Below are 23,810 nucleotides of genomic sequence, written 5' to 3' on the forward strand. Positions count from 1 at the left end.
TTTAATTCTTAGACTAACCAAAGAAGCTAGAAAAGAAGGGAAAATTATGATGCCTCTACAATGTCATTTCCTTCATCTTCTTTCACAATAATTCCCTTAACTCCACAAAATAAAGGAATACTGTTAAGTTTTGGGTGGTGATACAGCCTGTGAAAGAATTCACAACTAAAAGAAGTAATGCAAAGAGGAAATTTATTTTACTTTCCAAGAGAGTAAAAGGCCAAGTGTTGCTAATCAATTCAGGGCAGGGAAGAAATGGTGGGTTCTGCTTTTCAGTAGTGCCTGGTACTATGGGACAACCAATGGAGGGGCCTTGGGCTGAGCTGAAGTTATGTAGATAAGAGGAGCTGTCCTTCAAAGTTACAGTTTGCTTGTTTTCCAGGAGACAGTCTGGCAGATGTTCTACAGAGGTGTCTTATCAGTTTCTTCCCCAGCCTATAAAATATGACTAGAGAAAAAGTTGTGAAGAGTTCAAATGAGGCTTGTTTGAAAGGGTGGAGGGGAGTAAACTTTCTACTAACTAGAGACTCCTTGGTGTGAGTTATCCCTGAGGTGTAACAACAGCAGGAAGGAGGGGTATGTAAGAATTTAGCCTTAAAAGTAGCTTATCTTGTTCTGCAGTTTGAACAGAGGAGCTCTTTGAATTAAAGGAGCCAGTAATTTGGGGGTTTAATTAGCAGGTGCTTCTCATAAATTGTGGAAGGTCACAGAAAAGAAACAGAAAGACCTTCTTCTTGTCCTTACAAATACCTTGACCACTTTTAGAACCTAAGGCTTTATTGGCCTGAAGAGTGAATACTTCTAGGAGACCTAATAAAGGGAAACCAGCAGTACTGGGGGCATTGTGTTCAGGAGGATGTCAGCAATGGTTCCCGAAGGAAATAAACCACTCAGTGAAATTTCTCCTGACCTCATAGGTTTTAACACCACAGTATGGACAAAAATGATGGTGTATACTAAACATGGCAAGCTCAGGTATCCTGGCATCACATGGTGAATCTTACAAACTCCAAGGCCAAAAGTAACGACCTATGATGGTTTGAAGTTAAAACTTTCTAAGTAAAAGGGAGTCACAGGGGTAGTTTTGTCCTAGCCTCCTTCGTTTTGTTTTGTTTCTTTGCAAAGGTCAATCTTTACGTTATTAATCCTGTCTATGGCATTTTTTTGCATCTAGGATAACATACCTTTGGGTTTTCAGGGAAATTTCCTTTTTTGCAAAGTCCTAAGGGCACAATCTCCAAACACAGAAGACCTCAGAGCTAAAATTATTATTGTTGTTGTGTTAAATATTAACTCTTGGAGAGTTAATCTATTGGAGAACATTTTAAAAAGAAGTTTGTGTCTATTTTTTTTTTTTTTACTTTTTATCCAATCCCAGAGATTTCCCTCTTCAGTTCCCCCCCACACTCTAATTTTTTACCAGTGAATTTCATAAAACCCCCATATGTCTTCTCCTTTGAGTCTCAGTATGAAACCGATGCAAAACTGCCGTTCCCCTTTGCATTACTCAATGTGTTGTTGTTTTACTTCCTGGCAAATGTTGGTGACTTGGGTCAAATAAACTTAGAAAAATTTCCCACAGGTTTGAACATTTCTTACAACAACATCAAAAGCAATTGACTCAGGTGAAGCAGGAGAAGGTTACATGGAGGGGTATCAGCATTTCCCAAGACAGAGATGAATGAAGACACATTTATAAATGCAAATTTAGAGGCAACCCAGAACACAGCAAGTGAGCTTTCTCCTTGCTTCCATGGAACAGAAGAAAATGCTCAAGGCTCAGGTGGCTTTGTTTGGTGTGTGTGTGTGTGTGTGTGTGTGTGTGTGTGTGTGTGTGTTTCTTTAATCCTCACCAAGGAATCTTTACTCTCTCTCTCTGTCTCTTTTATTTTATATAACCCTCCCTTGTCTTCCATCTGAGACTTTGCACTCTGTACCAAGCTTCCATGTCTCTGGATCCACTCCATTCTTCAGTTAATTTTGTTATTTAGGTTCCATCTATGTGTGAGATCAAGTGATGCTTTTCTTTCTCTGACTCACTTATTTCAGTTAGCACGGGGCTCTCCAGGTCCTGCATGCTGTCTGAAAGGGTAAGAGATTCTTACTTCTTACCACTGCATAGTATTCTGATTGTTGTTTCAGGTTTATTAGGATATATTCTTAGAACTGGGTCAAATGAGTTCCATATTTAATTTTTTAATGAAACTCCCTATGCTTTCCATAATGTTTGTACCAGTCTGCATTCCTATCAGCAGTGTACTAGGGTTTCCTTTTTTCCATATCCTCGCCAGCACTTGTCCTTTGTTGATGGTAGTCTTCCTGACAGTTGGGAGGTGGTATCTAATTGTTGCTTTAATTTGCATCTCTCTGAGAATCAGTGACTTTGAGCATTTTTTCAAATGTGTCTTGGCCATCTTATCCACACTGCAGTCCTGGCAGAGCTGACACTTTGGCCGCAGAAGCAGATGCTCTTAAATAGTGATGTCTGTTTAGAGACATTAACTTCGTAAAATGGACGGAGGATAGGTGCTTTAGACACTTAAGCAACCTCTGCAAGCTACATTAAGCCTGAAGGGGACAGAAGCCTAATGCCCTGAAAGAACACACATTGCCTGTCATTCAGAAAAGAGCAGATTCTGAAGAAAGATATGCAAAACCAGCAGCTAAAGGAAGCCAGGCAGGTCCCACAGAAACAAACCTGTTCTAGAAATCCCCTCCCCTGAATGCGCTGGAGGGCCCTGAGTATACCCTGTGTTCTTGGGCTGTTTGCCGATTAAAACCAGTCCTGTAGTCGGCTGAGGATATACAGGATCCTGGCCAGGGAGCGTAGGAACTACATTACCCAGAAGGCCGGGCGTGGAATGCCACCAGGCTGAGCCAATGGAAGCTCAGAAAAGGCGTTTCCGTTTTTCAAGTTCTGGTGTACCGGACCCGTAGTTTTTTCTCCATTTTGTCTTAAGCGGTCGGCGGTACTTGTTTGCAGAGTCCCGGGGCGAAGGCTGGAGAGTGGTCGTCCCCGCCTCACAGCCCATGGTCGGAGCCTCCAGTGGTGCTCACAGCGCACACGTGGGATTGAAGCTCGGAGTCGCCACCAGACCCGCCCAGGGCCGGGACAGGGACCGCCATTCCTGCAGCGGCTTCTGCTCCCGCCCCGCTCCGACTACCGAGTGCAATGGAGGCGCCGGTGCTGAGGAGACGGGCTGAGGTGAGTGTGTCCCCCGGGTCCTCCCCTCATCGCTACTTATACCGACAGGACAGCCCGGGTGCAGGCGCCTGTCCCGTCCTGCAGCTCAGTCCCGCGTGGAGGACCGTGAGGAAGGTGGAGGGGAGAGAGGGCTGTTGTGGCTTCTGAGGACACAGCAAGTGCAGGGCAGAGAGGACGGGGGTGACTTGCATGTGAAGGTCCCTGAGGATGTGGCTGTGAGTATTGACGGAAAGAGCAGAGGCTGCAGGGAGGACGGCACAGCCTCATTCGGGGCTTTCCCGGCTGTGGGTCCATCAGGGGCCCGGGGTGGTCCTGGATCCGGCTGGACTACAAGCTCTCTACACGCCATATGCCAAGTTCATGGGTGAGTCCAGCGAGATCCAGTGGCATTGGAGCAGGAAGGGGGCAGAGCTGAGGGAGTGAACCTGGGGTCTGAACATGGGAAAGGGATAAACATTACCCACTGGTGTGCACATCTGGAGGAAGTGTGAGCTGATGGTCCCGGGACCTGGTGTGGGGACCTAAAGGTGAAGCATAAACCGACGCTTGGCTTTGTCTTGGCGGCAGGATCTAGGAGACTGCAGTGGTGTTGCTTGGCAGGAAGGCTGGGGCCCTGCAGGCATCGCCCAGACCTTAAATGGCATTGCCCTCTCCCCTCCCCTCCCCCAATCCTTCCCACCCAACCCAGCTGCTCTCCTGAGGGCCATCACAGTGAGTAATGGGACTGTGATGAGAGAGCAGCCTGCACTGGCATTAGGGCCTGGCATCCACACTAACCGGGTGCCCTGGAGGAGGTTGAGGGGGGGAAGGTGTGTAAGGAGTAGGATTACTGGTTCTCAGAAAGGCAGCTCTGGTTTCAATTGTCTTAATTCTGACAGGTTGGCGTGACCTTTGAGGACATTGCCCTGTACTTCTCCAGGAAGGAATGGAGCCTCTTAGATGAGGGTCAGAGACAGCTGTACCTGAATGTGATGCTGGAAAACTTTGAACTAATATCCTCGCTGGGTAAGACCCTCACTATCACCAGTGACCTGGACTTGGCTTTGCCATTTCCCAGGCCCCATCCCCCAGGGTGTGCTCTGTCCTCCCATGTAGACTGTGGAACTGCTTGATTTTCCAGTTTCCTGGGTAGTTGCTGTCCTGGGGAGGGTGTGTCTGTTTCTGCTGCTCCCTTCTATTCCTGAAGTCCCAATACTCCCCGCTGCACTAAATTCACAGGGAAGGACTTGTGGTTGGTAGTGTTGTTGGCAGCTAAGGAATTCCACCTTGATTAGTGAGGAAAACATTTTCTGTATTCCTATTGGTCATGTGTAAATATATTTTGAAAAGTTGTATTACATGCTTATCCAGTTTGTTAACTATATTTTTTTTCGTTAAAGAATATTTGGAATACCTTGTATATTTTATATATTAATTGCTTACAACATACAGGAACACATATTTTTGTATGTGCTTAATTGTGCTTTGCAGATATTGCTCCCCCACACCTGTTTTTCCAGAAAGTCCATGATTTTTGTTTGTTTGTTTTTTATTTTAGTATATTTTATTGATTTTTTTACAGAGAGGAAGGGAGAGGGATAGAGAGTTAGAAACATCGATGAGAGAGAAACATCGATCAGCTGCCTCCTGCACCCTCCCTACTGGGGATGTGCCTGCAACCAAGGTACATGCCCTTGACGGGAATCGAACCTGGGACCCTTGAGTCCGTAGGCTGAGGCTCCATCCACTGAGCCGAACTGGTTAGGGTGAGAAATTCCATGTTCTTCGCAACCCTGCGTTCAGCAGGTCTACTGCCACTATGTTTCTGGCAAGCTCAGATGCTTGTTACTAGTGCTTAGCAGTTAAATATTGTTTTTCCGTTTTAGATCTTTCTGCTTCTTTGTATGAATAATTTGATAATTGAAACCTAGAAATTTTTTTTAAATATATTTTATTGATTTTTTACAGAGAGGAAGGGAGAGAGATAGAGAGCCAGAAACATCGATGAGAGAGAAACATCGATCAGCTGCCTCCTGCACACACCCCACTGGGGATGTGCCCGCAACCAATGTACATGCCCCCGACCGGAATCGAATCTGGGGCCCTTGAGTCCGCAGGCCGAGGCTCTATCCAATGAGCTAAACAGGTCAGGGCTGAATTTAATTCTTTATTCTTGTATTAGCTTCACCAAAATAGAGATGATATTTTTTTCATTGATTGTTTTTTTACAGAGAGAGTGGGAGACAGAGAGAGAGAGAGAAATAGAGAGAGAAAGAGAGAAATATCAATTGTCTGCCTCCCATATGAGCCCCTACTGAGAAAGGGGAGCGGACCTGCAACCCAGGTACCTGTATTTGACTGGGAATCGAACCCTAGCCCTCCAGTGCACAAGCTAGCAGTCTCATCAGTGAAGCACAGTGGCTAGGGGTATTTATTTATTCTTGTATTTATTTATTTATTTATTTATTTATCTAAATATATGTATTTTTTATTTCCTTGAGGAAGAGGAGAGAGAGATAAAAGCAACAGTGATGAGAGGGAGAGAGTCATTGATCAGCTGCCTCCTGCACGACCCCCCACTGTTGATTGAGCTGGCAACCAGTGCAGGTGTCCTAACAAAGAATCGAATTGTGGTCATCTAGTTCATGAGTCAATGCTCAATCAGTGAGACATATCAGGCAGCATTTACTTATTGATTTTAGAGACAGTAAGGAGACAGAGAAAGGGAGGGAAACACAGATCAGCTGTTCTACCCATCTGTGCATTCATTGGTTGTCCCCTACATGTGACCTAATAGGGGACCAAATCCACAACCTTGGTGCATCAGGACCACACAGTCAACAACTGAGCTACCTGGACAGGATTCTGAATTTGTTTATTAATTTCAGAAACTCATAGTGAGATTTTTGACAAATTTCTCTATGGAGCGTGATGTCATGTGGTAACATCAACATCTCTAATGATGCATTGTGACTCATAGTGACCGGTGTAATGTCTTATATTTCATGTCTTTTTATTTTAATATATTTTATTGATTTTTTACAGAGAGGAAGGGAGGGGGACAGAGAGTTAGAAACATGGATGAGAGAGAAACATCAATCAGCTGCCTCCTGCACACCCCCTACTGGGGATGTGCCCACAGCAAGGTACATGCCCTTGACTGGAATTGAACCTGGGACTCTTGAGTCCGCAGGCTGATGCTCTATCCACTGAACCAAACCGGTCAGGGCTTTCATGTCTTTTTTAAAACTATATATCTTATTGATTTTTTACAGAGAGGAAGGAGGAGGGATAGAAAGTTAGAAACGTTGATGAGAGAGAAAAATCAATCAGCTGCCTCCTGCACACCCCCTCCTGGGGATGTGCCCACAAGCAAGGTACGTGCCCTTGACTGGAATCAAATCTGGGACTGTTTAGTCCCCAGGCCGACACTCTATCAACTGAGCCAAAACACCAGTTAGGGCTCTTGCATGTATTTTTTAACTTATTTGAGGCTTGGTTTTTGGTTGGTTTTGGTTGGTTGTTTTTGCTTTAGTGTAGCTAAATGCTTGCACATTTTTATATATTTTTAAAATATCCCTTTTAGGTATTCCTTTCTTTTGTCTTAAATCCCTTTTGTTTATGTTGGTTCTAATATTTATGGTATTTTTCCTTTGAGACCTTTGGGTTTACTTTCCTATTGTGTTTCTAGTTTCCTGAGGTGCTATGTTAGGTTCTTTGAGATCTTTTATGACAATGTAGGCATTTATCTCTATAGAATTTCTCCTTAGAGTTCCATTTTCTGAATGATATACAGAAGCTTTGGTAGGTTGTTTTGTTATTTACTTTGTCTCCAGATCACTTCTGTTTTTGGCTACCCTGAAATTCTTATTTATTTTTTATTTATTATTTCTAGAGGCCAGTTGCATGAAATTTGGGGGAGAGAGGGGACAGGGACGGTGTCCTCGGTCCGGCTAGCACCCTCTCTAATCTCCAGTCCGGACCTCTCGGGGATATCCGACTGCCGGTTTAGGCCCAGTCGGACATCCCTCTCGCAATCCGCGACCACTGGCTCCTAACTGCTTGTCTGCTTACCATCTTGACTGCTGCTTAAGTGCTCCCTTGCCAGCCTGATGGCCCCCAACCGGCCTCCCCTGCTGGCCTCATGGCCCCCAACTGCCCTGGCCTGCCATTCGGATCACCCCTAACCATCTCTTCCTCGACCCCCACCACTGTGGCCTTTGACCTGAAGATGGCCAGTCTCCTGGTCTAATTAGGCGATTACTCTTTTATTAGTATAGATTACATATTACTTTAATATTTCATTTCCCAATATATGACAGTCACTTTTTAAAGTATGTTTAGGCTGCCTGGCTGGTGTTTCTCAGTGGTTGAGCATCAACCTATGAACCAAGAAGTCACAGTAGGATTCCTGGTCAGGGCACATGCCCGAGTTGCAGGCTAGATCCCCAGTGTGGGGTATTTTCCAATAGAGGAAGCCGATCAGTGATTCTCTCACATCGTTGATATTTCTATCTTTTTCTCCCTCTCCCTTCCTCTCTAAAATCAACAATAAAAAGATATTAAAGTGTGTTTAGGCTAAAAATGTACAGTCTTTTGGAATTACCCAAACAATTCAAATATTTGTAGAAAAAGGAAACACCAACTTTTTCAATAGTTTATCAGTATTACTACTGAGTCCGGAAACTATGAGAATAACAAAAGACCTTCTGTTTTACTTCCTCATAAATTCCAATTATGGAATCATAAATGGTACTCCATTTGAGGTGATATTTGATGCAGAACATTTGGTGAATTATGTTGAATTGTTAGTATGATTTCTTCAGAGTTCTTAATCAGGATAAATCCTCTTTCATTTTTCAGAGTTACTGAGTGGTAGAATTGAATCTTTTTAAAAAAAATTTTTTTTATTGATTTTCCACAGAGAGGAAGGGATAGAGAGTTAGAAACATCCATGAGAGAGAAACATCGATCAGCCGCCTCCTGTACATACCCCACTGGGGAAGTGCCCGCAACCAAGGTACATGCCCTTGACCGGAATCAAACCCGGGCCGCCGCAGTCCACAGGCCGATGCTCCATCCACTGAGTTAACCAGTCAGGGAAGAATTACATCTTGATGGCACTGTTTATCTTCAGAGTGTAATATGACATAATGGAGATTAGCATGGACTCTGAAAATTGAGGAACCCAAGCTCAAATAAGAAGCAACTTTCAGTGCTAGAAAACACTTACATTTAACTCCACCTGTGCATGAAACATAAATGTAGAGATCAAACCTGTTTACATATGTAACACCCAATATAAGATGTAGAATCTTTTTCAAGATTTTAGAAGTTTCTTTCATCCCCCTTTCCGACGACGACCCTCAGAATTTCTTAATTTTCTGACCTTTATAATCATTGATAGTACCATCAGCTCATGAAATTCATATCAGTGGTTTTATATGATGTATTCTTATTTGTGTCTCATTTCTTTTGCTCCACATAATATCTATGAAATTAACCCCTATTATTCTTCCTAGCATGATGTTACTATTCTTTTATCGCTCTGTAGTATTCTACTATTGATATTTACTACCATTCTTCCATTTTCCTGTAGGCAGATTTGTAAGTTATTTCTAATTTGAAAATATTATGAATAAAGCTATGCCAAACATCCTTTCACATATGATTTTGAGGATCTATATGCTCATGTCTTTTGGATATAATAAGAGCAGTAAATTTAACGACTCATGATGTAGGCATATGTTTAATTTTAGTAGGTACAGTTTTGCACATCCTTTTTTCCAAGTGATACAACAAAGAGCAGTGAATGAGAGTTCCAGATCCTGCAGATACTTCCCAGTAATTAGTATCATAAACCTATTTAATTTTAGCTATCCTGGTAAGTAAGTCATGGAGGAATAAATTTGAGTTTACCTGGTTAGATGATATTGAATATATTTTATATATTTTTTGAGATTTTGATATTATCCTTTATCAATTCTTGTTTACATTTGTGTTCTCTTTTCTGAGGAGCCTTGATTTTCCCCATATTGCTGAAGGATATTTTCTCTGGAAATAGGACTCTGTTGACAGTTCCTTTCTTTTTAGACATTATGGTGTCTAATGGAAAACCTGTTGTCATGAGAATTACTTTTTCCTTATAGATGAAGTGCTATTTGTCATTCAGAACTTTTAAGATTTTTTTCTTTGTTTTTATTTTTCATAAATTTAACTATGATGTGGGTGTTGCTATCTTTGGGTTTATCTCATTTTGTATTTGCTGACCTTCTTAAAATTGAGGATTTCTGTCTTTGGACCAATTGGAAGCATTTTCAGCCATTATTTCTTCAAGTACTCTTTCAGCTGCATCTTCTTTCATTTCTTCCTGGACAGCAAATGTTACAGTTTTATTTTGTAGTGATTTGTTGTTGTTGTTGTTGTTATGACTCCACTGGTTCCTGTGGTTCTGATCTTTTTCTGTTGCTGTTTTCAAGCCCATTTTCTCTCTATTCTCATAGGATATTTTTATTGTTAAATTTTCTAGTTCCCTGAGTGTTTCCTCTGTTCCATCCATTCTGTTTTGAGCCTATTCACTGAGTTATTTATTTCAGTTATAATAGTCTTCTGTACTAGAGTTTTCATCTGGTTTTTCTTTATAGCTTCATTTTCTTTGCTGAGACTTTCTATTTACTTGTCATAACTTGCTTTTTTTCCCATTTAATGATGTTCAAAATCACTCATGTAAAGATTGTTTTGATGGCTGCGTTAAACTTATTATCAAATAACTCTATCATCACTAATAGTGTTAGTTTCTGTTATCTCTTTTATTCAGTTTTAGATCTTTCTGCTTCTTTGTATGAATAATTTCATAATTGAAACTTAGGAATTTTGAGCATTATGAAACTCTGGATCTTGTCAAGCCCATTTTATCTGACTTGCTTTGTTATTGCTCTGGTAATGTCAGGGTGAAATGCCATCTCATTATTTCAAGAAGAGAGTAGAAGTCGAGGTTCCCCACTTGGCCCAAGGTTTGTAGGTGTGTGTGTTGGCGGAGGGGTGAAGAGGGAGGGAGATGGGTAATCATTTTGTTATGAGATGGTGGGAGTTCTGGCTCCCTACTATTCTTCTGCCAATATCTCCCCAGTTGGAGGGATAGGTCTTCCTTGTTTCTATATCTTTTGGTTTCCACTTACATGACCTGGGACTGACTCCCACCTGTGACTCCTGCCTGGCCCTGCCTGCCCACCAGCCTCGGCAGTCAGTCCTGGGTCATCGACCCAGCACTTACTTCAGGATTGAGTTCCGGCATTCGGTTGTCAGTTTGGTCGTTTAGGCCATCAGAACCCCTAGCTGTTTATATAATTAGATTCCTTTTACATAGAGAGGAAGAGAAATGGAGAAAGAGAGAGGGAGAGAGAGAGGTGGGGAAGAAATATCAATCAGCTCCCTTCTGCACACATGTAAACCGGATATGAAAGCCTCATTCTGAAATGTGCCCTAACTGAGAATCGAACCCTCCAGCCTTTGATACACTAGAGGATGCTCCAACAAACTGAGCCACATTGGCCAGGGCATTCTGTGTTTTTTGTTTTTTGTTTTTAAATGTCCAGGCTTTTAGAGAACAGGCCACTAGGATCAATGAGAATAGAAGCACAGTGGCTGATAGTGGTAACGCTAACCCTTTATTTTTATTTATTTATTTAAATATATTCTCATTGATTTCAGAAGGGAGAGAGAGGGAGCGGGAGATAGAAACATCAATGATGAGAGAGAATCATTGATTGACGGCCTCCTGCACGCCCCCCAGCAGGGACCGAGCCCCCAACCTTGTCATATGGCCTTTCCCAGAATGGAACCTGGGACCCTTCAGTCTAAAAGCTGATGCTCTACCCACTGAGCGAAACCAGCTAGGGTTAACCCTTTTGTTTTAATACATTTTTATGGATTTCTCAAGGAAGGGAGACAGAGAAAGAGAGATAGAGAGAGAAACATTAATGATAAGAGAGTATCACCGGTCAGCTGCCTCCTGCATGCCCCCTTACTGGGACTGAACCCACAACAAATTGGGCCTGTGCCCTTGACTGGAATGGAACCTAGGACGTTTCAGTCCCCAGGCTTACACTCTATCCACTGAGTAAGCCAGCTAGGGCTGACCCTTGCTGTATTTATTTACTTACTTAGTCAGTTAGTTAGTTAATTATTATTAACTTTTACTAGAGGCCTGGTGCACAAAAATTTGTGCACTCGGGGGAGGGGGTCCCCCATACCGGCCTGTGCCCTCTCGCAGTCTGGGACGCCTCGAGAGATAACGACCTGCTGGCTTAGGCCTGCTCCCGGGTGGCAGAGGGCACGTCCAATCCCTAGGTGCAGCCCCTGGTCAGGGTCAGAGCAGGACTGATTGGGGAGTTGGGGCGTCGCCCCGTCATGCACCGAGCAGGGCAGATCAGGAGGTTGCGATGCCCCCCTCAGTTACGCTCAGGGTAGGGCCGATTGGGGGGTTGGGACACCGCCCCCTGTCACACTCAAGGCAGGGTCGATGGGGAGGTTGCGGCGCCACCCCCTGTCACACACAGAGTAGGGCTGATCAGGGGTTTGGGGCACTGCCCCCTGTCACTCTCAGAGCAGGGCCGATCAGGGGGTTGTTGCGCTGCTCCCTGTCACTCACAGAGCATGGTCCATCAGGGGGGTTGGGGCTCCGTACCCTGTCACACACAGAGCAGGGCCGATCAGGGGGTTGAAGAGCTCCCCCCTGTCACTCACAGACTAGGGCCGATAGGGAAGTTGGGCCACCGCCCCCTGTCACTCACAGAGCAGGGCCCATCAGGGGGGTTGGGGCACCACCCCCTGTCACACTCAGGGCAGGGCCAATGGGAGGTTATGGCTCTACCCTGTCACACACAGAGCAGGGCCGATCAGGGGGTTAGGGCGCTGCACCCTGTCACACACAGGGCCGCAGGGCAATCAGGGGATTGGGGAGCTCCCCCCTATCAGGCACAGAGCAGGGCTGATCAGGGGATTGGGGCGCCTTCCCCTGTCACGAACAGAGCAGGCTGGATAGGGAGGTTGTGGCCCCGCCCCCTGTCACACACAGAGCCACAGGGCGATCAGGGGGTTAGGGCGCTGCACCCTGTCACACACAGGGCCGCAGGGCAATCAGGGGATTGGGGAGCTCCCCCCTATCAGGCACAGAGCAGGGCTGATCAGGGGATTGGGGCGCTTTCCCCTGTCACGAACAGAGCAGGCTGGATAGGGAGGTTGTGGCCCCGCCCCCTGTCACACACAGAGCCACAGGGCGATCAGGGGCTTTGGGCACTGCCCCCTGTCACGCTGATCCCGGTGCCGGGAGCCTCGCTGCTCGGCTGATCCCGGTGCCGGGAGGCATATTACCCTTTTACTATATAGAATAGAGGCCTGGTGCATGGGTGGGGGCTGGCTGGTTTGCCCTGAAGGGTGTCCTGGATCAGGGTGGGGGTCCCCACTGGGGTGCCTGGCCATTCTGGGTGAGGGGCTGAGGGCTGTTTTCCGGCTGGCGAGTGACTGAAGCTCCCAACCGCTCCTTCTTTTCTTTTTTTCTTTTTTTTTTTTTTATTCTGGGCCAGCTTTAGCTCTGAGGCCTCGCTGCTGAAAACATCGATACAATGTTGCGGTCCGGGGCTGACTGAAAGCCGGTTTCTGGGGTTTTGTTTAGCTTCTATATTTGCAACATAGTACATAGTTGCTTAGAGTTGTAGCTGAGAGGTCGGCAAGTTAGGCGGGGAACGTTGGAGTCCGCAGTCACTGGAGCAAGGAAGCCTTCCTGCTCGCTTCAGTGCATGGCTGCTGGCCGCCATCTTGACTGACAGTTAATTTGCATAAGGATATGCTGATTAGCCAATGGGAAGGGTAGCGGTCGTACGCTAAATACCATGTTTCTCTTTTATTAGTGTAGATTGTTGACCTTAGGTATCTTCAAATGTGATTGCTCACTCAGTTTCCTGTCATCCTTTCTATACAGTTTTCCTTATTTGGTATTCTGTATTGCTGTGTATCTTCATGATACTCTTATTACCATTTCCTGTGGGATGTTTTTTTCATGAGTAGCTGTCTACTTACTCTTGAATGGGGAAAGTTTCTCTATCTCTGATTCTGCCATCTTGCTGATGTCAGTCTCCTAGGCCTTTTGCCTGTGATCTCATTTGTCCTTTGTTGTTCTACCACATTGCTGACAATCCATCTTTTTAGTTTTTCTTCTAAAATGGCATCATTTATCCCATGCAGTGGCTCAACTGGGATTTAAGAGGCAGAATCCTTTGTATATCACAGGAGAAACATGACTTTATCAGTGACAGGCTAGACCCAGAGGCAGTCTTGCCTTGGTGAAGGACTGTGGGGGCAGTTTTCATGCCTGGGCTTTGTTACATTCATAACTAGGAACCCATTTTGTTCAACAATGTTTTGTTACCATTGCCCACTCCTCACCCAATTCTACTTCTTGCTTAATGTTGACACTTTTCAGGTTTTTATTTTTTATTTTTTAATATATATTTTATTGATTTTTTACAGAGAAGAAGGGAGAGGGATAGAGAGTTAGAAACATCGATGAGAGATATCGATCAGCTGCCTCCTGCACGCCCCCTACTGGGGATGTGCCTGCAACCAAGGCACATGCCCTTGACCGGAATTGAACCTGGCACCCTTCAGTCAGCAGGCCAATGCTCTATCCACTGAGCCAAACCGGTTCGGCACCTTTCAGTTTTAATAGTGATCATTCTATTGGGATTCCCAGCCTGTGGATACCCTTAACCTCTCTAAACTTTGCACCTCTACCTCTTTCAAACATCTCGCTTTACTGCACTCCAATATTGTTCCATGCCTGCAGGCCTTACAGTACATATGAATTATTACATTGACGCTGAACACCACATGCTCTAATATGATTGATCATTTATGGTTTTGAACACATTGGAATTATTCTACACAGACTCGCATTGCCAGCATGAAAGGGCTGAAAGGAAGCCATTTGTGGAGTAATAATGGGCAGACCGCTACCTCTCTTCTTTTTCTGCCAGCCTATGCTTTTAGGTCCTCCCTTGGTAAGATTTTCTTCATTCAGTGACTTTTTGAGTCATGTTATATATATAGCAGCCATTTCCTGAGAGTCTGACGCAGTCGTCTTGAAAATCATTGTATGAAATCATATCTAGGCCCTAACCGGTTTGGCTCAGTGGATAGAGCATTGGCCTATGGACTGAAACGTCCCAGGATCGATTCCGGTCAAGGGCATGTACCTTGGTTGCAGGCACATCCCCAGTGGGGGTGTGTGCAGGAAGCGGCTGGTCGATGTTTCTCTCTCATGTTTCTGACTCTCTATCCCTCTCCCTTCCTCTCTGTAAAAAATCATTAAAATATATTTTTAAAAAAAATAAAGAAAGAAATCGTGTTCAGCCATGACAGATAAACATCTGTGTTGAAGATATTCTGTTTTTATCAGGTCAACATGCACTTCACCTACCTTTACTTTTGTTCAGGTTGCTGCTGTGGAGAAGAGAATGTGGAGGCCCTGACTGAACAAAAGGTTTCTGGAAGATTTTCACAGGCAAGGAATCCCAAGTTAGCATTGTCTTCCCAGAAGAGCCACCCCTGTGAGAGTTGTGGGCTAGTCCTGGGAAATATTTTCTGCGTGATGGAGCTGCAGGGAACACAACACAGACAGATACTGTTGAGGTGTGGAGCGTGTGCAAAAAGATTTTCTTTGTGTGCAACATTTCACCAGCAGCATGTGAGAGAGCAGACTTACATTAGAATTCCGGAAAGGATGTCACTTGCCAACAGCTGCAATTTCAATGTGTCCCAGAATCATTTCACCTGTGGGGAGGTTGGGCAGAGTGTCCTTACTGAATCTGGACATCTCTACCTACAGGCTTCTCAGACCGGGGACAGTCCAACTGCTATTTTGATGCGTGGGATGACGTTTCAAAGTAGAAAAAACTATTTCAGCAGAAAAGAATGTAAGAAAGACATTAGTTGCACCCACACGTTTATTCAGGAAAAAGATTTCCATCTTGGAAGTGGGTGTTGTGTGTGCTCTGAATGTGGAAAATTTTTTACCAAATTTTCTGGCTTTCATTATCAACAGAGTGGTCACACTGTAGAAAAGCATTACAAATGCAGTGAATATGGTAAATCTTTTACCGCTAAGAACATCCTTCAGCAACATCAGAGAGTTCATATGGGAGAAAAGCCTTGTAAATGCAGTGAATATAGGAAGTCTTTTATTCAGAGCACTACCCTTTGTTTTCATCAGGGAGTTCACACTGGAGAAAAACCTTATCAATGCAGTGAATGTGGCAAACCTTTTACCACTAAGACCCACCTTCATCGACAGCTGAGACTTCATACAGGAGAAAACCTTTATAAATGCACTGAATGTGGAAAATCTTTTACACGGAGTACTTGTCTTCATGATCATCAGGTGGTTCATACAGGAGAAAAGCCTTATCAGTGTAGTGAATGTGGGAAATCTTTTACCCGGAGGCCTACCCTTCGTATTCATCAGAGAGTTCATACAGGAGAAAAGCCTTATAAATGTGATGAGTGTGGTAAATCTTTTTCCCGGAGCACTCACCTTCGTTACCATCAGAGTCTTCATACAGGAGAAAAGCCTTTTAAATGCAGTGAGTGTGGGAAATCTTTTACCCAGAGCACTGCCCTTCATTATCATCAGAGAGTTCATACAGGAGAAAAGCCTTATAAATGCAGTGAATGTGGAAAATCTTTTACCAAGAGCGGTAATCTTTGTTTTCATCAGCGAGTTCATACAGGAGAAAAGCCATATCAATGCAGTGAATGTGGAAAATCTTTTACCCAGAGCGTTAATCTTTGTTTTCATCAGAGAGTTCATACAGGAGAAAAGCCATATCTATGCAGTGAATGTGGAAAATCATTTACCACTAAAACCATCCGTGATCGACATCAGAGAGTTCATACAGGAGAAAAGCCTTATAAATGCAGTGAATGTGGAAAACCTTTTAAGCGTAGAAATAGTCTCCTATATCATCAGAGAGTTCACACTGGAGAAAAGCCTTATCAATGCAGTGAGTGTGGGAAATCTTTTACCACTAAAACCACCCGTGATCGACATCAGGTAGTTCATGCAGGAGAAAAGCCTCATCAGTGTAGTGAATGTGGGAAATGTTTTACCCAGAGCACTACCCTTCGTATTCATCAGAGAGTTCATACGGGAGAAAAGCCTTATAAATGTTTTGTGTGTGGGAAATCTTTTTCCCGGAGCACTTACCTTCGTTACCATCAGGTACTTCATACAGGAGAAAAGCCTTATAAATGCAGTGAATGTGGAAAATCTTTTACCCAGAGCGGTACTCTTCGTTTTCATCAGAGAGTTCATACAGGAGAAAAGCCATATCAATGCAGTGAATGTGGAAAATCATTTACCACTAAAACCATCCGTGATCGACATCAGAGAGTTCATACAGGAGAAAAGCCTTATAAATGCAGTGAATGTGGAAAACCTTTTAAGCGTAGAAATAGTCTCCTATATCATCAGAGAGTTCACACTGGAGAAAAGCCTTATCAATGCAGTGAGTGTGGGAAATCTTTTACCACTAAAACCACCCGTGATCGACATCAGGTAGTTCATGCAGGAGAAAAGCCTCATCAGTGTAGTGAATGTGGGAAATGTTTTACCCAGAGCACTACCCTTCGTATTCATCAGAGAGTTCATACGGGAGAAAAGCCTTATAAATGTTTTGTGTGTGGGAAATCTTTTTCCCGGAGCACTTACCTTCGTTACCATCAGGTACTTCATACAGGAGAAAAGCCTTATAAATGCAGTGAATGTGGAAAATCTTTTGCCCAGAGCGGTACTCTTCGTTTTCATCAGAGAGTTCATACAGGAGAAAAGCCATATCAATGCAGTGAATGTGATAAATCTTTTACCACTAAAACCATCCGTGATCGACATCAGAGAGTTCATACAGGAGAAAAGCCTTATAAATGCAGTGAATGTGGAAAACCTTTTAAGCGTAGAAAAAGTCTCCTATATCATCAGAGAGTTCACACTGGAGAAAAGCCTTATCAATGCAGTGAGTGTGGGAAATCTTTTACCACTAAGTCTGGCCTTCATCGTCATCAGAGTGTTCATACTGGAGAAAAGCCTTATCAATGCGGTGAATGTGGAAAATCTTTTACCCAGAGCGGTAATCTTCGTTTTCATCAGCGAGTTCATACAGGAGAAAAGCCTTATCAATGCAGTGAATGTGGAAAATCTTTTACCCAGAGCGTTAATCTTCGTTCTCATCAGAGAGTTCATACGGGAGAAAAGCCTTATCAATGCGGTGAATGTGGGAAATCTTTTACCCGGAGCATTGCCCTTCGTTACCATCAGACAGTTCGTATAGGAGAAAAGCCTTATAAATGCAGTGACTGTGGAAAATCTTTTAAACGTAGAAAATGTCTCCTATATCATCAGAGAGTTCACACTGGAGAAAAGCCTTACCAATGCAGTGAATGTGGGAAATCTTTTACCAAGAGCACTCATCTTCGTTGTCATCAGAGAGTTCATACAGGAGAAAAGGCATATCAATGCAGTGAATGTGGAAAATCTTTTACCAAGAGCTCTTCACTTCATCGACATCAGAGAGTTCATACGGGAGAAAAGCCTTATAAATGCACTGTATGTGGGAATTCTTTTAAAAGAAGCAGTGGTCTTCAGTATCATCAGAGAGTTCACACTGGAGAAAGCTATAAAGAGTGCAATTAATGTGAGGTATCTCTCAGCCAAATTTCTAAATTCCCTCTCCGCATAAGAGTACAAATGGGAGAAATTTCTTAAATGTGTAGGAAATGTAGTTTCTTAGGACTTAACAATAGTACAAGAAAATTTGTGAGTCCTCATTTTTCTGAATTGTATCATACATTTAATCACCTATAGTATGTAAAGTTCCCATAAGTGTTTTTCTGTTGTGTTACTGTGTTTTTATGTTGGAACACTATGTAATTATGTTGCACGCTCTAATATATAGGATGTACTGCCAGATCTGTGTCACTGCACATTTCTGTTGCTGAAGGTAATTCAGCTGAACCACCTATAAGGTCCCTACAGATGGCATCAGTCACCATCCTCCCGTTCCCAGGGAAGGTAAGTCAGACTCTAATTTGTTGACGGAAATGAGGAATACCTGAGTCCTTAGTTCTTTCTTCTTTCCCTGTCTTGTGTTGCCAAATAGGACTCATTACTGTTGGCCGCAGTAAACATAATGTTGCAGAGGGCCTGCCATTTTCAGGGACACACTTTCCCTAGATGCTAATGATGAGTTTATTGCGTGCCTAATTCATCAACGGAAGAACTGCCAGTCTCATGTCTCTATGGATTGTAAAATAATGAAGGCTTTTTCTTAAGAATTCTTTAATCTGGGGTGTTCTATTTACTCGATAGGTTAGTTTATAAGGAGATCCGGGCTTTCCAAGCATGAAGAGGTGAAAAACTTTTAGGGGTCTCAAACATTTTTGCCCATGGGGCAACAGTATGGTTCAGAAATTAGTTCTGCAGTTTTTGGCAAATTTACACTACTGCCCATACTTTTCTAGGAAACACTGTGGACACTCTACTTCTCATGTGAATATGGATGCTTTGACACATAGAGATCACTCCAAAGAGAGTGTAGCTGTGACAACCTCAAGTGTGTCTGGAAACATGAATTTTTTTCTTGTTTGCAAGTGATGCCAATACGTATGAAGTGAATCTCTTACCCAGGTCTTGCAAAGGGACATAAGCCCTAATGCCTACAATATCACGGGTGATGGTCACTGGTTTGAGGACCATCGCATTCAGGGGGAACCCTTTCACTACAGAAACACTGAGCTAATTGTGGTTGGATGAGACTGCACTCCTTTAGATGGAATGGTCCTCACCTAACTGTGCATCCGGCATTATTTTTAGGAAAAGACTACAATTGCTGTGTGTACACAGATCTGAGGGACTCCAGGCTTGTTTATCTTCTGTGAAGCAGTCATTGTCATTGATTACAATCAAGATGTTTTGTTGCTCCTGTAGCTTCTCAGAAGTTCCCATCAGAGCCATTGGTGCGCTGGCATCAAAAGAAAGATGGGAGACAACGGCTGTCTTTAGTTCAAGAATGTGGCTTTTGTGGGTTTGGGTGAAAGTTCTTCATTGTTGATTATATTTTCTGTCACTAAGTTGAGACTCTCACCCAGAGGGCATGAGAATATGGATTGAATATATAGTTGCCAAACCTGTTCTTCCAAAATAGCTGAACGTACATTTGTTTTATCTTGAACCATTTTTAACAGCTATGAGTAAATTACATGTGTTTCAGAAATCGTGACATGTGTGTGAAACTGAAACCATCATCTTATGTAATTAAAGAGAAACATGCAGCCGAAACCGGTTTGGCTCAGTGGATAGAGCGTCGGCCTGCGGACTGAAAGGTCCCAGGTTCGATTCCGGTCAAGGGCATGTACCTGGGTTGCAGGCACATCCCCGGTGGGAGATGTGCAGGAGGCAGCTGATCGATGTCTCTCTCATCGATGTTTCTAACTCTCTATCTCTCTCCCTTCCTCTCTCTAAAAAATCAATAAAATATGTTTAAAAAAAACAACAACAACAAAAAAAAAAAAAAAAAAAAGAGAGAAACATGCAAATTCGCCATGCCTTTGCTACACTCACAGGCCACGTCCACCAGCCAATCAGAGCAATATATGCAAATTAACCCAACCAAGATGGCGGCTGGTAGCCATGGAGCTGGAGCAAGCAGGAGGCTTGGTTGCCCCTGTGTTGGAGGAAGCCAAGCTTCCCGCCTGCCCTGGCCGGCTGTCAGCTCCGCTCAAGGCAACAAAGTTTCAATTATAGAAGATAAATAAACCTCATATAGCTGCTTCCAGCCAGCCTGCACTGGGAGCTTGAGTGGCTCGGGGGGCTTGGCCAGCCTGCAAACAGCCATCAGCCCCTCACCCAGGCTGGCCAGGGACACCATTCAGGGCAAACCAGTCAGCCCCCACATACACCAGGCATCTAGCTTATATAATAAAAGGGTAATATGCAAATTGACCCTAACAGCAGAACGACTGGGAATGATGTCACTATGACACACACTGACCACCAGGGGGCAGATGCGCAATGCTGGAGCTGCCCCCTGGTGATCATTGCACTCCCACAGTGGGAGCTCTCCTCAGCCACAAGCCAGGCTGACGGCTGCCAGTACAGCAGTGGTGGTGGGAGCCTCTCCCGCCTCCTCAGCAGCGCTAAGGATTTCCAACTGCAGCTTAGGCCTGCTCCCCGCTGGTAAGTTGACTTCCCTTGAGGGCTCCCTGGCTGCCAGAGTAATGTCTGATTGCCCGCTTAGGCCCAGTCCCCCCAGGGAGCATGCCTAAGCCAGCAGGTGGACAACACCTCAGGGGTCCCAGACTGCAAGAGGGTACCGGCCAGGCTGAGAGACCCCCCCCCGAGTGCACAAATTTTTGTGCACCGGGCCTCTAGTTATATTCATATTGCTGACCATCTGTTTCACTGTGTAATTGCTTCATGACCTATTTTAACCTGTCCCTGTTCTTCACAGATTTTATAGTTTTCAAGGATTTAGAGAACTTTATTTTTCTAAGTATTTTTCTGCTTTAATTATGTTTCATAAATACTTGGAGATTCATTAAAGTTATGTTAGTAACTCATCTTTTTTTCTGATATTCTTTTTTAAAAATATATTTTTTATTGATTTTACAAAGAGGAAGGGAGAGGAGTAGAGAGTTAGAAACATTGATCAGTTGCCTCCTGCACACCCCCTACTGGGGATTTGCCAGTAACCAAGGTTTATGCCCTTGACTGGAAATGAACTTGGGACCCTTCATTCAGCAGACCGGCTCTGTATCCACTGAGCCAAACCAGTTAGGGCTGTGATAGATATTCTTATCATTGATATATCACCATCAATTTGTCCATTTTAATAAATACTTGGTTATTTCTAACAAAGATGTTACAAACATTTCTGTATAATTCCTGGTATGTGTATAAGTGTTAATTACCTTTGTCAAAACTTCAGTGAATAACCTGGGTTTTTGAGTAGATGAATGTTTAAATTTACGGAGATTAGCAAATTGTGATCTAAATGGAATATACCACCAGGGCCAGTGTGGGTCAGTACTTGTCCGTCCTCTCATGCAGCACAAGGTTGTGGATTTGATTGTCAGTGGGATATGTGCCTGTGCTGTGGCTATATCCACAGAATTGGGTGTGCAGGAGGTGGCTGGCCAATATGGCACTCTTCCATCAATGTTTCTCTCCCTCTTCCTTCTCTCTCTAAAAGTTATTAAACTATTCTTTAAAAACAGAAAATAAGCCAAAACCGGTTTGGCTGAGTGGATAGAGCGTCGGCCTGCAGACTGAAAGGTCCCGGGTTCGATTCCGGTCAAGGGCATGGACTTGGGTTGCGGGCACATCCCCCAGTGGGAGATGTGCAGGAGGCAGCTGATCGATGTTTCTCTCTCATCGATGTTTCTAATTCTCTATCTCCCTCTGTAAAAAATCAATAAAATATATTTTTTAAAAAATAGAAAATAAAATTTAACTGATTGTAGTTTTTTACATTTTTTAGCAATGTATTAGGGATTCACATTCTCCACATGCTAGAGAAGGGGTGGGCAACCTTTGGCACACATGGCAAACATGACACGCCGGTAACTTTTGCTGACACGTGAAACCCTCTCTTATAATCTTCCATTTACAATTTTTATGAACAGTTGAATGACTTAAATGTTAAATTACATGGAACTGGCAAGACACTTGATGTTATGTTTGCTAACATAAAGGCTTTTGAAATGAAACTGGAAGTCCTTGAGAGGGATGTGGATGGTGAGAGATTTATATCTTTCCCAAACCTCAAGAGGCACATCAAAGACCTCCCAAAAGATGACAGAACAGACTGTCAAAGCCTTCAAAAGCTGTTTTTAAACATCATGGAGTCAACTATTGAGCAGTTCTTGTCAAGATTTATGAAATTCAGAGGACTGGAAGAGAGCAAAATTCATGAGTTTTCCAGACAGCATAAAACTGGAGGAACTAAACTTAGAAATGTTTTCATGGATAGAAATGGCTGAGTTTGAAATGCAGTTAATTGAATTTCAGAGTAGCTCAGTTTGGAAACAGAAATTCATTGACCTTAGAGTTGACTTGGAAAACATTGAAAAAAAGCGATTAGAGTCAGGAGTATCAGAGAGAAGTGTCGAAAACAAACTATTGAGGACTTGGAATGCCATTCCAGAAAAATTTTTGTGTTTAAAAAACTTTGCAATAGTGTTACTCTCCATGTTTTCATCCACATATACTTGTGAATCTTTGTTCTCAGTGATGAATTTTGTTAAGTCTCATAATAGGAGTAGCCTGACAGATGAAAGTAGTACCTCGTGCATATCTCTGAAGTTCACGAAATATAAACCTGATGTAAAATCTCTGTCATCAGTGATACAGCAGCAAAGCCCCACTGATGATATCAAATGGAATCATTAAGTTTTCTGTCGGACTATCAGTGTACATGTATACATTAAAAAATAAATTTACTTCTCATCATCTACTGTGTTTTTGTCGCTCAAATGAATGTATTTCTTCAAGGTTCTTCACATACGTACACCTTAAGAGATATCAAGTAGGTGTAACAAGTTCTCAAAACATTAGGGTTGGCACGTAGAAGAATTTTGAGTCAGAGATTTTGGTGGTTTTAGCACACACAAAAAGGTTGCTCACCCCTGTCCTAGAGAATAATTTGTTCAATCAATCATAATTTATTTAAACATTTTTTTGATAAGTTTGTTGTGCAGCCTCACTGTTTGATTGTATTTTTTCTAGGAATTTATGGTGAGTCTTTTCTCAGAAATGTATTTGCTGAGTCTGTATCTTTGTTAAAACGTCATATGTTCTGCCTAATATGCTATGAGTTTTGGCAATTTTCTTTAACAACAGGACTGTGGAACAACAAAGATGGATGTTGGAATTTCACTCATTTTGTGCCTTTTTTACTTTAGGAAATAAACATTTTTTTGTATTGAAATAATATGTCGAAATTGCCCTAGCTGGTTTGGCTCAGTGAATAAAGCATCAGCCTTCAGACTGAAAGGTCCTGGGTGAGCTTCCAGTCAAGGGAAGGTGCCCAGGTTGCGGGCTCAATCACCAGTGTGGGGACTGCAGGAGGCAGCCAATCATTCTCTCTCATCATTGATGTTTCTCTCTCTCTACCTCTGCCTTCCTCTCTGAAATCAATAAAAATATATTTAAAAACATTTAAATTTATTTTACTAAATTAATAAATATACTTAATTAATTTTAAAATATTTTCATTGATTTCATAGAGCAAGGGAGGTAGAGAGAGAGAGAGAGAGACATTAATGATGAGAGCTCAGCAAGGGTTTTCAGTCGACCCATGAACCAGGAGGTCACAGTTCCATTGCCACTTAGGGCTCATCGGTGGGCACATACTGTGAAAAACAAGTATGAGGTATGTCCATGCCAGAGCTATTGAAGAAGGTCCAGTGGTAAGGTGTCTACTTGTGTAAGGCAGCTGTGCCTGCAGCCTGCCTTGGCCTCAGCAACTCCAGCCACTCCCTGCAGAGACATTCCCAGGCAGGCACTTCTCACTCCCCA

The 23,810-nt window shown here is 43.3% G+C and overlaps 1 protein-coding gene across 3 annotated transcripts; it reads left to right on the top strand.

Annotated features, from left to right (window-relative positions):
- The first annotated feature begins 2,998 nt into the window (after window positions 1-2,998).
- Window positions 2,999-23,188, top strand: LOC138999501 (zinc finger protein 585A-like). Of its 3 annotated transcripts, none has more exons than XR_011469394.1 (4): window positions 2,999-3,205; window positions 4,084-4,210; window positions 14,677-18,305; window positions 18,755-23,188. XR_011469394.1 is itself a non-coding variant. In XM_070401631.1 (3 exons), the coding sequence occupies exons 1-3, from the start codon at window positions 3,173-3,175 to the stop codon at window positions 17,925-17,927; spliced, it is 3,411 nt and encodes a 1,136-aa protein (XP_070257732.1). In that variant the 5' UTR covers window positions 2,999-3,172; the 3' UTR covers window positions 17,928-23,188. The 3 variants fall into 3 exon arrangements, 1 of the variants encoding a protein (XP_070257732.1); XR_011469395.1 differs by having other exon boundaries at window positions 19,107-23,188; XM_070401631.1 differs by having other exon boundaries at window positions 14,677-23,188.
- The last annotated feature ends 622 nt before the right edge of the window (window positions 23,189-23,810 follow it).

Source organism: Myotis yumanensis, unplaced genomic scaffold, assembly GCF_028538775.1.
Source record: "Myotis yumanensis isolate MYYU_CA2020_CCGP unplaced genomic scaffold, mMyoYum1.0.hap1 SCAF_23, whole genome shotgun sequence".
NCBI classification, from domain to species: Eukaryota; Metazoa; Chordata; class Mammalia; order Chiroptera; family Vespertilionidae; genus Myotis; species Myotis yumanensis.